The sequence below is a fragment of the Malaya genurostris genome, chromosome 3 (genome assembly GCF_030247185.1).
Source record: "Malaya genurostris strain Urasoe2022 chromosome 3, Malgen_1.1, whole genome shotgun sequence".
Lineage (NCBI taxonomy): Eukaryota > Metazoa > Arthropoda > Insecta > Diptera > Culicidae > Malaya > Malaya genurostris.
This window is the reverse complement of record NC_080572.1, coordinates 99,999,061-100,013,095: the sequence shown is the minus strand read 5'-3', so window position 1 is coordinate 100,013,095 and position 14,035 is coordinate 99,999,061. Positions and strand designations below refer to the sequence as shown.

The 14,035-nt window shown below is 37.6% G+C and overlaps 2 protein-coding genes across 2 annotated transcripts; one reads left to right on the top strand and one right to left on the bottom strand.

The window, feature by feature from the left end:
* Window positions 1–3,345: 3,345 nt before the first annotated feature.
* On the bottom strand, window positions 3,346–5,123 carry LOC131437361 (2-Hydroxyacid oxidase 1-like). The gene is made up of 2 exons (XM_058606640.1): window positions 4,266–5,123; window positions 3,346–4,205 (listed from the first exon to the last, which is right to left on the bottom strand). The coding sequence occupies exons 1-2, from the start codon at window positions 5,097–5,099 to the stop codon at window positions 3,465–3,467; spliced, it is 1,575 nt and encodes a 524-aa protein (XP_058462623.1). The 5' UTR covers window positions 5,100–5,123; the 3' UTR covers window positions 3,346–3,464.
* Window positions 5,124–10,868: 5,745 nt separating this feature from the next.
* On the top strand, window positions 10,869–11,782 carry LOC131433747 (uncharacterized). Its single transcript, XM_058600341.1, has 2 exons — window positions 10,869–11,223; window positions 11,284–11,782. Exons 1-2 carry the CDS (start codon window positions 10,930–10,932, stop codon window positions 11,602–11,604), a joined length of 615 nt encoding a protein of 204 aa, XP_058456324.1. The 5' UTR covers window positions 10,869–10,929; the 3' UTR covers window positions 11,605–11,782.
* The last annotated feature ends 2,253 nt before the right edge of the window (window positions 11,783–14,035 follow it).

Here is a 14,035-nt window from a genome sequence, read left to right as displayed (position 1 = left end):
CAGTGATTATCTGTCAAAATAGAAAATTGCACCAAATGCAGCAAAAATGCAATTAATTATCTTTCCTCATTAGTCAAGAGCTTCTATTTTTAAACCAAACAATAATCACATTATCAAATTGAATGGCTTGGAATTTATATGGTCTGATCAAGCAAAATACTTAGGTTTAACGTATGACAAATAAACTCACTTTCAAGGTTCACATTGAAGGAATCCAGTCAGAGTGTAATAAATAATAAATGTTTAAATCCTCTAACACAGATCGAAAAGTCTTGCGATTTTACATCTTATAAGATGCACATAAATAAAGCGTCGTATTTCACACAAAATTATATTCAAGAACATGTGAAATTGTGTAATTCGAAAATTACATGGCTTGAAATCGAATGAAATAAAAAACAAAATACCGTTAGCAACAGCGCGACTTGAACCGAGAAACATTAGATCACAGAGCACGTTAGCTAATTGACTGAGCCACAGAAGCACATATCTGCATGATGAATAATTGATACATATAAATCCATACAGCGGCAATTGCAAATAACATTCGGATCCTGTAAAATTCTGTACCAATGGAATATTGCGTCATTTGAAACGTTAGGTAGTTATAAATTGTATCGTTTGAAGAATTGTCACCTGTAAAATTCATATTTTTTTCTGTGTATAAACAGAAATTCTAAGCTCTGTCTAAAAACCAAATTGATAATTTATAAATTTTCAGACCAGGCATACTTTATGCAGTACCAATTTGGTCAAGTTGTTGTTCCATCAGGAAGAAAACGCTTCAAAGGATTCAGAATAAAATTCTGAAAATGATTTTGAAGCGTCCTCCCTGGTTTAGTACGAATGAGTTACATCCCAAGTAGCACACGTTATTACACTTCAATGACAGTAACTTATATGACACAAATTCATGGAACAAGTTGAAGACTTTGCAACGTGCATTATAACTACTATGTAACCTGAAAAGCGTAAGAGGCGGAGCTTGTGCGACTTACCAAGGGTTGCCAAACAACTTCTCAGTGAAGAATATTGTTTATATTTTTCCCATTCAACATTTACGACCAAAAATTGGCATCCGATGATGAGAGCTAAAACAAGAATTCAATATTCATTAAACTCACTATTTCTACTCAAAATTTCAGTGCTATTCGATATTTATGGTAAAGTTGATCATTGTACTTATTGAAAACGTGCGCGACTTCGATATTTTGGGTTTTAGAACATCGACATACAAAATAATATTCATATTTTTATTTCCATCATATGAAATTTACAGCTAAAAAGTCAAAATGTATTCAGTTAGAACTTTTTGGTGATTAATATTAGTTTTTCATATATCAAAGTTGAAACAGTTGACCAAACGCAATAGTTAAAAATTGCACTTTTTACAAATTTAATGAATATTTCATTCCATAAGTTTTTCCACGCATACACTGCCGTGACAAAGTATAGAAATATTCTCTCTGGCAGTGCGAATGTAGCGGAGATTTAACTATAGCCAATTTTTTTTTAGCTGAAGGAATGTTCTACTTATTCTACTCATTGATTTAATATTATTGTCCGGGATGATGTACGGAAGCTTTCAACCGACACTGTAATTGTATTTCTTTGTTGCATCACAACGAATACGGTAATCGATATGAAATCAGTACTTAACTTTGTCTAGTAGTGTGTCACTTTTTCATTGTCACATTTTGTTACGGTGACCAGTTGGCGACTAAAAACAGTCAATGCGAGTACGTCGTGAGCGTTAGATTACCGAAAAGTTACGTTGGAACTTATTGTAATTTAGTATGATGAGATGTCAATTCGAAACATTATTTTGACTCCATTGTCACCATCATTGTTTCGTCGTGTTTGTCATGCGACCATTATGCAGCATCTTTTTTGTTTTTATTTTTTATGAACAAGTTACATGTGCTACTAGGGACAGACTCACAAATATAGAACCATTAGATGTAATGTCACATAATATTATAAGCAAATTCCGATAAAAATCGATGCAATCTTCAATTGAATCGATTCGCTCTCTGTATTAGTTTGTATGTTAGTATATAAGTTCATTTACCCCATTACCCAATACAAGTAGGATTACAATTTTCCCTACACAAAAATCACAGAATTGTGGAAGCAAATGATGTCTTAATGGTAATAACTAAATCATGTATATAATAGGGCTGAGAATTCACTACTTGTGGCTGAACATCCAATTTAAATCTATATATATCTTTATAACATTTAATTTTAATTCATATTATAATATTATTCATACTACATTTAAAAATAAATCAAAAAAGGTAAGACCAAAATCTTCCTATGTGGTTTGTCCGTGCAAAATGTTCTGTTAAAAAACGACACAGAAATTTTTATATTGCTTATCAAAATGGAAATTGGTTAGAGCTGACATGAAGCAGGTTGAATTAATTACAAAACCCCTATGAATTTTGATTAAAACTTAACTGTTGACATAGGACTACGCAACAAATGTCAAAATCACTATTAATTTCTGTTTTGAAGTTAGGTAGCAGTTATCTGTTGTGTTTCTGATATCCTTATTTGTATCACGGTGAAATTTACTTTCGATGATTTTTTTCAGAATTTAGATCGTTCAGCACCTCGAATGCGAAAAAAACAATAGAACTCCGACAAAAAGCCACTGCCTTTCATGCAAGACATAAAAATCTATGGAAGACCCATTCCTTTTATAATGGTGCGCCCGGAAACACAGGTTGTCTTCGACTCATCAGAGTGACTAGACTAAGCAGACGTGATTTCAGGGTTGGACCAAAATGCAATTTTTAACCTGACGCCTCGGACGAATCAAAACGAAACGTACTATAATCGCAGGCCCTTCTCTCAGTTTTGCAGTTTTTATTTGCGTATTTTCAAGTTATTTAGTTTCTTATGCAAATTTTAGAAAATATTATGCAATTTTTTCTGCGAATTTCCAAAGTTATGCAGTATTTCTTGTCTTGTATTAGAAATGTACAAAACGTTGAGATATGTTGAAATCTCTAAAAAAAATATTTCAGTTATCTCTCCCGGACTTCTATTTTATTATTTTGTTGGAACTTTTCTTTTAATTCAATATTATTTCGATAAAAAGCCTAAAAAAATTTTTTTTTCAGCTATATCAGATCTTGCTCTAATTCTAGGTATGCCATAAATAATGGACTGGATGGTTCGAAGGTCTGAAGTATTGAAAAAAAACACACTGAAAAGTACTATGATCCAATTGAAATACAATATCTGCATAATTTTTTTCAATTAGCAAATTAATTTTCATGCTAAGTTATATCACAGTTGTATACATTTTAATTTACTTCTAATACATTTATTTACAATTTGGAATAATTTATTATCTATTTTTTACTTTAAAAAAAATTACACCGATTTTACGATCCAAAATTTCAAATTGATGGCCTACAAAAATAAAACATGCATTCAGCTTCGAATTTTCCCTACAGCATGTACCGACAATCCTCGCCGTGTTTACTGATACCGATTAAATTATGCATTGACGCAGCTCTGCTTCTACTCTGGCGAATCCTTAGTTGTCGATTGTTCGAACCCAAATTTGGGTTGCGTTGAAAAACTTTTGCTAATTCTGGAACAACTCGTACTTCCCTCGTAATTCGCGGAGGAGCTCTTATTATTTCAACATTACTGTTCACTGTTTTGCACCATTTACTAGTTTTCCTACCACATTCGTCTACTCCGTCTTCTCCATTAGGATTTTTCGATAAACCATCCTCTCCTGTTGGGATTAAAATAACCTTTTCTGGCTGCGGTATCACTTTCACACTTTCCACAAATACTTTTTTGCCATTTTCAATGTCACTATCTGTATCTACTCGATTGTTACTATCGATTTGGTTGATTATTCGTTTTTCTTCAAAACGCAATCGAGGAGCCAAGTATTCCGATTCAAAACGAACATGATTTTCGCAAATCTGATTGATAGTTTTACATCCCGCCATTGCCATTACGGAATCAAGCTCCACTTTAAGCAGTTCCAGTACGTCCTCCACACCATATTGACCGTTTACAGCCAATCCCCACATCGCCGCTCGGCCAACAAATACCAGTTTGGCTCCTAGGGCGAGTGCCTTAAATACATCCGTTCCTTGGGTAATACCGCCATCAGTCATAACGATGAGTCGACTGCCCACTGCTTCGCACACTTCTGGCAGTACTTCTATCTGAAAAAAGTGGTAAAATGAGAAAAACAATTGCAAGAATTTGCAACCAAAGCATCGTACAGTAGCCGGAGCGCAATCCAACTGACGTCCTCCGTGATTCGAAACTATGACACCTTTCACTCCTAAATTAGCAGCCATTAATGCGTCTTCTTTTGTAAGTATGCCTTTCACAATTACTGGCAGATTTGTGATACTAACCAACCAACGTAAGGAGTCCCAACCGATAGTGGGATCAAACTGATTTTTCACATACTCCGCCGTATTCTTTGTACAAACATTGTTATGTGGAGGACAAAAATTAGCATACGAAACTTTGGAGGGAAGAATGAGCGGATTCTTCATTTCCGATCTTCGCAGTCCAATCACCGGAGTATCCACCGTCACGACAAGGGCTCTGTAACGAGCTTTTTCGGCACGTCTCACAAGATTCTCCGTCAACTCACGATCCTTCAGAATAAACAGCTGGAACCACTTCGGATGGTTAGGAATTACATCCGCAATATCCTCGATCGACACGCTAGAAAGAACACTCAGAACAAAGGGCACTCCCATGGACCGGGCCGCTCTGGCCATGGCCCTTTCGCAATCATTGTGAACTAATTTCTGCAATGCCACCGGTCCAATTCCGATTGGCATTCTGTAGCTCAGTCCAAGCACATTAACTGACAAGCTACGGTTGCCGACCCGTGCCAGACAGCGCGGTCTGATCCGTATCTGCTCGTACCGTGACCTATTCAACCGTGTCGTCAGTTCAGCGCCAGCACCACAGCGGAAATAATCAAGCGCGTTCCGGTCCAGCGCCACTAGCGCACGTGATTCATACTCGGACACGGAGGCAACTTCAAGAGACCTGCGATCATTGCGTTTACCGCGGAATAACGAATCGAACATCATTTGCTGCGGTGGATACTTGGAACTGTTGCTGCTGAATGCAGACTAAACTGGGTTCGCAGACTGCTGCTGGTCTTATATAAATTTAAACCTGTTACACCCTTCGGCATACCCTGGTTACTAAGCTAATTGATACCGCGAAGGCTTTGGCTCGAATAATCAATACGTAATTTATCCAAGCGAAAGAAGGTTTTCGCTTCTGAGCTGAGTATGCGAAATATATTAGAATAAATTTAACACAAACGCACTCTCTATCACTTGTCGAGTTGCAAAATTTGTTAGTAAAGTAAACTAACTCATTCAGACAAAGCCGAAAAAAACATGGTGGTTTATATGCCACTTTAGAGGACGGCTGGCAATGTTTAGCACTCATTGTCATATAATTCCAGAATTTGAAATCGGATCTAAAGTTGGTGAAAGTCGGTTCAACCGTATTTAAGAAATCAATAAGTAATGATGCCCTTCTCATATTACTTATGTTTTTGAAAACATCACTAGAAGTATCTGCCAAGATTTCTTTTTGCAAACTTGAATAAAATCATAAACTTTCTTTGGGTATAAACTACCATAACCTTTTCAATTTGTAAACAGTTATATCAAGTTAATATAGATTTAAATGTGGCAACCCTGCACGCTAAACAAAATTGAAAGTTTTGATACTCATCGCCCCATAATTTCGTAACCGGAAGTCGGATCTGTATGAAATACCACAGTATCTCTCAAGACACTGAGAGCTTTAATTTGAATCATGATTTGTGAGAAGCTGAGAAATGGAAGTGAGTTCCGTTTTTTTAGCTTTTCATCACTATTGCCGGAGCGTTCGGAGACGAAAATCGGGGACTAGTAGTCCCAAAGTAGATTTATATATCCACTAACTAACATGGTCTGCCAACTAGATGAATTTACCAGTAAGTTTTATAGAAATTTGCATCTCGTTTTGCCATCACTTTTGAAAAAATACTCAGGAAATTGAAAATTTTTCATTTATCGCGCTGGAATACCGGAACCGGAAGTCGGATCTGGATCAACTTCTCGAGGACTTTTTGAAGTATTTCAAGACCTTTTATTTGCATCTTAGTTTGAAAAAAAAAACCGTTAAGAAACTTTTGAGAAAATTGAGCGCGCATTTTCTCATAGAGTTGCACATATTGCTTTGTAATTGCGGAGCCGTAAGCCAGATAAAGATTGTCGCAGTAAGTATGGACGCACTTTGATTTCGCTGTAAATAATTCAGAAGTGTTAGAAATTTTTTTTTTATTCGATATACAGATAATATTAGACTACAACAACAGAATATTATTCTTAACGTTCCGTTCCGTTCCTCATGAAATTCCGTACTGACTTCTTAGGGTTAAGTTTTGACACATTTTTCCAATCTTTTTCGAACTGTTGAATGGTTTCGGTTGCCGAGACATCTTTCCTAAGATGTATTTTCGTTAATGCCCAAAATTTCTCAATTGGTCGAAGTTGTGGGCAATTTGGTGGATTCATCTCTTTTGGGACGAAAGTGACATTTTTGGTAGTATACCATTCTACCGTTGATTTCGAGTAGTGGCTTCGAATCATGGGTAGAAGTTGTTTTTGTAAACATTCCTTGTTGTATATTTCGCTGTTCATTGAAGCAGTGGTGATGAAGGGTTTTGAAATCTTACCGCAGCTACAAATTGCTTGCCAGAGCATAGTTTTCTTAACAAATTTTTCGACTTCAATCGATGCCTCGGACTGTTTTAACACTTGCCCTTCTCGCACCGTATAATATTGTTGTCCCGGCATGGATTTGTAATCGAGTTCCACATAGGTTTCGTCGTCAATGATTATGCAGTTCAAATTTCCAGCAAGAATCGTATTGTACAGCTTTCGAAACCTCGACCTGATCGATGCTTCTTGTTTCGGACTACGTTTTGGTTGTTCTGCTTCTTATAGGTTCGAAGATTCAAACGTTCTTTAGCACGAAGAACATTTGACTTCGAAGTGCCCACTTTTTTGGTTACATCCCGAACTGAAACCTCCTTCTTTTGCTCGAACGCCTTCAGTATACGTTTATCCAACTGAGGGTTAGCAGGACCATTTTTTCGATCCGTTTTCGGTTTATCCTCAAAGGTGTTATCCTCACCGAACTTCCTGATTGCATTTCGCACGGCTTTTTCACTTACTCCTTCCATTTTTGCTATTCTTCTTAGTGACAGTCCGCTTTCTGTGCACCATTTGTACACAATTTTTCGACGTTGTTCTGCTGAAAGTCCACGCATTTCGAAACAAACTAATAAAAACGAATAAACAACTGCACAAGTGGTTAGAGAAGAGTGTAAACAACAGGACACAGCCATAAAAATTGACAGATTCTGAACCATTGCGAAATGGCAGCGGTTTTTGGTTGCGTCCATACTTTCTGGGACAGTCTTTATCATCCGAACGCAACGATGATAGTAGTGTAAAGCGATCATAACGACGATCGAACTTATCAATAATTGTCATACTATTTTAACCTAGCTGAAGAAATAGCCAAATTACTGAGAGCGATGGTAACCTCCTATCTAGGCGCCGAACGGAAAGTAAACATTTTGTTTATGGTTTAAGAACCCATGTACTAGTATGAATATGTTTAATCGCCGTTTTTAATCTTAGATGTTATAACATATTAATTAATTGGTCGCATGCATCACCTACATCGACAAAATTGGTTCAAAGAATTGCCCCGTGAAAATTCGTTTGGTTTCGATTTCTTCTGCGTTAATCAGGGCGTTAATCGATTATCTACGATATTGATATATTTTAATTACATTGGAAATGCGCCTGATCAAGCGATCAGTTCTGCCCGATAGTTAGATAATCGTTTACCGTCAACTTCCTTCTATAGCAAACTAGAAATGGTGGAAACAATATGTTTATACAAAAATAACATCGTAGTAACAGTTGTTGTTAAAACTATTAGTTCTTTAATGAACCATTGTGACACGCGGGTTACACATTGAGCATCCGAGTACCAGCCAGGTCTCTTTGTCATGGCTCATTTCTTGTACCTCGCTTCCATCGCACTAACTTTGGATACATGAGCCGTTTATATCACTGATTCGAGCTTTTACATATGTCGCGGAACTATTCTAATTCGGCGAGCCGTCTTGCCGATTCATCACACGGATTAAAAATAGTGTAACCATATAATATAATATTATATTTCATGTAGGCTTTAGTCACATGGAATTAATAGCAATAAAACTAAAATAAAATAAATAAATATTACATTTATTCAGAGACCAATTCGACTCAAGACTGATTTTACAAAAGGTCGTATGTATTTCTACATGCAGTTTTTTCAAATCGTGGTAACTCGGAAACTGTAAGGAGTGTATCGAAAATAAACTATCCACAAATTTTTCTTTCAAGTTATGATAAAAAACGATATTTTATTCAAACTAAAAATTGATCCGTTATTGAACGAGGTTAAACTTGAGTATAATGAAAACCGAATGAAATTTAAGTTATTCCTTCAAGAATTTTCGAACTTTTGATCGAACGCTCTTCATCAAGTTCCGGACCAGTGTTGCATCGCATTTTTTGGACGCTTGAGCCCAAATTTTTTTGAACTCCTACATGTTCCCAGTTGCCTTACCAGTCTTCTTGCAGATCCTCTTCACGATTGCCCAGTAACGTTTGATGGGTCGAAGCTGAGGGCAATTTGGTGGGTTGATATTTATTTCAACGAAATTTATACCCTTTTCCGCAAGCCAATTGAGAGTGGTTTTGGCATAGTGAGCCGACGCTAAATCCTGCCAAAACAGTGGAGGTGTACTATGCTTCTTATAGAAAGGCAGCAATCTCTTCTAGAGACTTTCAGATCGATAGATTTCTGCATTTATAGTTCCGGTAGTGTAAAAAATGGTTGACTTCAAACCACAGGAACATGTTGCTTGCCATACCAGTATCTTTCGATCGAGTTTCTCTACTTGAATCGACCTGTCCGCATCGCTCACATCCTCCCCAACAACGACAGTTAAGTATTGTGGACCTGAAAGGATTTTTGTGTCATCCTTTACATAAGTCCCATCGTCCATCAAAACGCATGCATCCGGACACTGCAAAAGACGCGAATACAATTTTCGGGCACTTGTTGCTGCTCGCTTCTTCTGTTCTACACTTTGTTTCGAGATTTTCTGCTTCTTGTAGGTCTTCAGGTGATTTCGCCTCTTGATATGCTGGATCATTCCTACACTCGTTCCTGCTTTTTTTACCAAATCACGTATTGACATTGATTTTTTTTCAAGACTAGAGATACCACTTCCTGGATTAGTTTCGGGTTGGAAAAACCGGGTTTTCCACCTCTTCCTGGTAGCTCATCCAACGAATAGTGTTCTCCAAACTTATTAATGATGGTTTTACCACTGGCATGATGAATTCCAAACCGCTTTGCCAATTTTCGCATAGTAATACCCTTCTCACTTAAACCATGTGTCCAGAATCTTAATTTTCACTTCCTTTTCAATACGCGACATTTTGAAAACGCGGTATTTCAACCGCACAAACAAGTAAACATACAATTCGAAGCCCAATTCGTTCAATTTCAGCATGGTTTTTCGTTGTTGTTTTTGATCGATAGTGAGCTCACGCGGCACCCATTTTGCACAAAGCTTTCTCATATCCAACTATTCGTGAATATTATGTCCAACACGTTCCTTTGATATCTTTAGGGTGTCAGCTATATCGATCAACTTCACTTGACGGTCATTGAAAATCATTTTGTGGATTTTTTTCACGTTTTCATCGGTAACAGCCACTTTTGGACGTCCACTGCGTTCATCGTCTTCGGTGCTCATATGACCAGTACGAAATTTTGCAAACCACTTACGAATTGTTGCTTCGCCCGGTGCAGAGTCTGGATAACACTCCTCAAGCCATTTTTTGGTATCGGCGGCACTTTTTTCATCAAAAAGTAGTGTTTCATCAACACACGAAATTCCTTTTTTTCCATTTTTTTCACAATAACAAAAGTAGCTTAACTCAAACTCCGACCTCAATATATAATGCGATCGTATTTTTGCCCTAAAGAATCTTACATCTTCTTACTCTCTTTCCGAGAATTTAATTGTGCCCAAAATGAATCCTGTGTTCTATTCGTTCAGCAGAGAACACGCAATTTGATTATCCAGTCCGATCAACGTTTATCAAGCTTAGAAATAGTTTTATTCAAACAATCACAGATTACTTATTGATGGATTGATACATATCTGATACATAACATGAAAAAATACGATTCATTGGTTTCCGCATTTATTCTTATATGAGCGCGTTTTCCATCCATTAGTGATTCAGTCAGCACTAGCACCTTGACCGCAACTTTGCGATGGAACTTCTCGAGACAGTAGAAGATTACCACAAGCGAGCCGCAAGTATCCTGCCCAGAAATGCATACGAGTACTTTAACGGAGCAGCAGGCCGAAGTCAGACTCTGCAGCTAAACCGAATCAGTTACGATCGGATTCGCATACGTCCACGTGAGTTGAGGAATGTCGAGCGGCGCCAGTTGAACAGTACTTTTTTAGGAATGAGCTCCAGCTTACCGGTGGGGTTTTCACCCACGGCTTTGCATCGGTTGGCACACACCGACGGCGAGTTAGCTACGGCGCGCGCGGCTGAGAAAATGCAAGTTCCTTACGTGATGAGCATGTTTGCGAGTAGTTCGATCGAGCAAGTAGTACAGGCCGCTCCGACGGGAATCAAGTGGATTCAGATGTACATGTACAAGGATAGAAGAATTTCGGAGACCGTAGTGCGGCGGGCAGAAAGTGCGGGATTCAAAGCAGTTGTGCTTACAATCGATAGTCCGGTGTCAGGTTTAATGAGCGGAGAAGTACGAAAAAACTTGCAACTTCCAGACGGTATAAGACTAGAAGTTTTCAAGTCCTTAGAAGCTGAGTCAATTATCGAAAGTGGTGATCTGAAGTTTGCTACAGATATGAATGCTTCCTTGACCTGGGCAGACGTGGAATGGATGAAAAGCATTACAACTCTACCAGTTATCGTGAAAGGTGTAATGACAAAAGAAGATGCCCGATGCGCTGTGGATGTGGGAGTAGATGCGATAATGGTGTCCAACCATGGTGGACGTCAATTGGATTCCGTGTCCGCCACTGTACATTCTCGGAAGAATATAAAGGATTAAGATTTAGACTAATGTGTACTTTTATTTTAGATTGAGGTGCTACCAGAGATAATTGCAGCTGTTAGGGGACAAGTTCCCATTATAGTCGATGGAGGTATAACCAAAGGAACCGATATTTTTAAAGCTCTGGCAATGGGAGCCGACATGGCATTCATCGGACGTAGCTATCTTTGGGGATTGGCAGTTAACGGCCAGAAAGGAGTAGAAGAAATTGTTCGACTGCTACAACACGAACTGGATAACACAATGGCTCTTGCGGGTTGTCGCACAATCAAAGATATCACGAAGGCTCACGTTCAGCATGAGGCTCATTATTGTATGTCAGCATTGGCTGGGATTGGACTGGAATAGCCTTCAGGAGATAAAGTTCAACCAAATCATGAGTATTTTAGGTTCTAACAATCTTCGGTTTAGAACAGTGATTCCTAGAGCTCACAGATGGATAATGAGACTTAAATAATGAGCTTCGTAACTTGCTAACAAATGCTTGTATAGATATAAAACCTATTTTAATCCACCTAGTGGTGTAATGATGCCTTTCTCATATTACTTATTACATCATAAATATAACCGTGACATTCGCAAAAACAACTGTTTATTGAATAGAAATAGGATAATTTGTTCGGATCTAATCTCACAAACTCTATAAATCCTGTTTAACCTGTAGTACCGGAACCGAAAGTAGTATCCAAAACAAATTAAGGAATTCCGTATGAAACTGTAAGATTTTTCTTTTGAACCTATAAGTTTGTGAAAATCGATTTGGCCATCTCCAAGAAAAGTGAGTGAGATCCTTTTTGCAGTTTTTGATCACACTTTTCCAATTCTTCCGATTATTATTATTATTATTATTATTATTATTGACATCACTACACAACGTGTACGGAATAGAACAAAGCACGCCTTGTTCGTTTTGTGTTTTCTTCTTCTTTCGGTGTTGTACATATTGTCACTCTATATGGCGATTTGAAAACGTTGACACTCATCGCCCGGTAACTGCAGAACCGGAAGTCGGATCCGGATGAAATTTCACAGTAGCTTTAAAGACAGTATGAACTTTAATTCAAATCAAGATTTGTGAAAATCGGTTCAAGCATAGCAGAGAAATCGAAGTGAATTTAGTTTTAGGAGTTTTTCTTCTCCACTTTCGGTACTCTCGGACCAGGAAAAGAGGGGACCAGTAGTGCCGAATTAAGTTTTCATGCCCACAAGCTAACAAGCTCTGTAAACAAGAAGAATTTATCAGACAGTTTTATGGGATTTGTACCTGTTTTTAACCATCGTTCGTGGAAAAATACTAATAAAATTGGTAATTTTCCACTTATCACGCTTTAGTTCCGAAACCGGAAGTCGGATCCAGATAAAATGTTCCATAAATTTTTAGGATATTATTAGACCTTTCATTTAAATCTTATTTTGCGAAAATCGGTTGAATTGTTCCAGAGATAATTGAGTTTAAACTTTTTCACAAATTTTCACATATTACCTTATAACTCCGGAACCGGAAGTCACATCAAAATAAAATTCAATAGCAAGCTATGGGACCATAATACCTTTTATTTGAATCTTAGTTTGTGAAAATCGGTTCAGCCATCTCTGATAAAAGTGAGTGCATATTTTTTTCACTTTTTTGGTACATATCATCCTATATCTCCGGAACCGGAAGTCGGATCGGAATGAAATTCAATAGCAGGCTATGGGACCATGAGACCTTTCATTTGAATCTTTATTTGTGAAAATCGGTTCAGCCATCTCTGAGAAAAGTGAGTGCATATTTTTGTTACATACACACACACATACACACACACACACGGACGGACGGACACACACACAGACATTTACTCAGTTCGTCGAGCTGAGTCGAATGGTATATGACATTCGGCCCTCCGGGCCTCGGATAAAAAGTCGATTTTCACAATGATTGCATAGCCTTTCTTTATGAGAAAGGCAAAAATATAAATAATAATAAATATAAAAAATAGGACTCATAATTTCAAACCTAGTTTTAACATGATTAGGGCTTCTAAATTGATAAGTGTATCGGATGTTCCTTAGTTTTTTTTTGTAAATTAAATGAAGTGAACCAAACGGTAAGATCTTTCATGACTAAGCCCTGTAAAAAAGTTAAAGTATTCTGTAACAACGTAACTTTCTTCCCTACGTAATTCAGAGATTCGTATCCTTCCGTGCCTACGTATCATTTCCTAAAACTAGCGAAAAAAAAAGAAACTACAGGTAGGAATATGAGAGATTACACAACAAGCACTTTGCACAATTTGTTCGCATGATCCGAACAACTCAAGAAACCCTTCGTCAGAACTACGAGCTCTGTACCCTGTACTGTATGCCCAATGTCATATAGGTATGAGAAATAAAAAATTTGATTGCCATATTCGTTTTTTCCTGCCAGATTCGTTTTTCCCTGCCTCCGGTGAACCGAGTTATGCGAAACTCCACTGTAGTTAAACCGACATTAAACCCAAACAACCTAAGAATTACTGTGAAAACCAAATTTGGGGCTACGTTAATGATGTTATTCATTCCTGTTTCCTGATGCTAGTATAATTCGAGTTTTTTTGGCTCACAATTAAAAGTAAAACATTTACTCGTATACCTCGGAAGTGAATTTCACTATCCTTGGCAATATTTAACAGTTGTTGGCTCCAACTCACATTGCCAGTCTTTTTTTTTTGTAGTTCCATGGCCCCAGTTAAATAAATCAAACACCATAGTAATCGGAACACGTCTTTGCTGAAACTCCCCACACTTGGAATCCTACTGC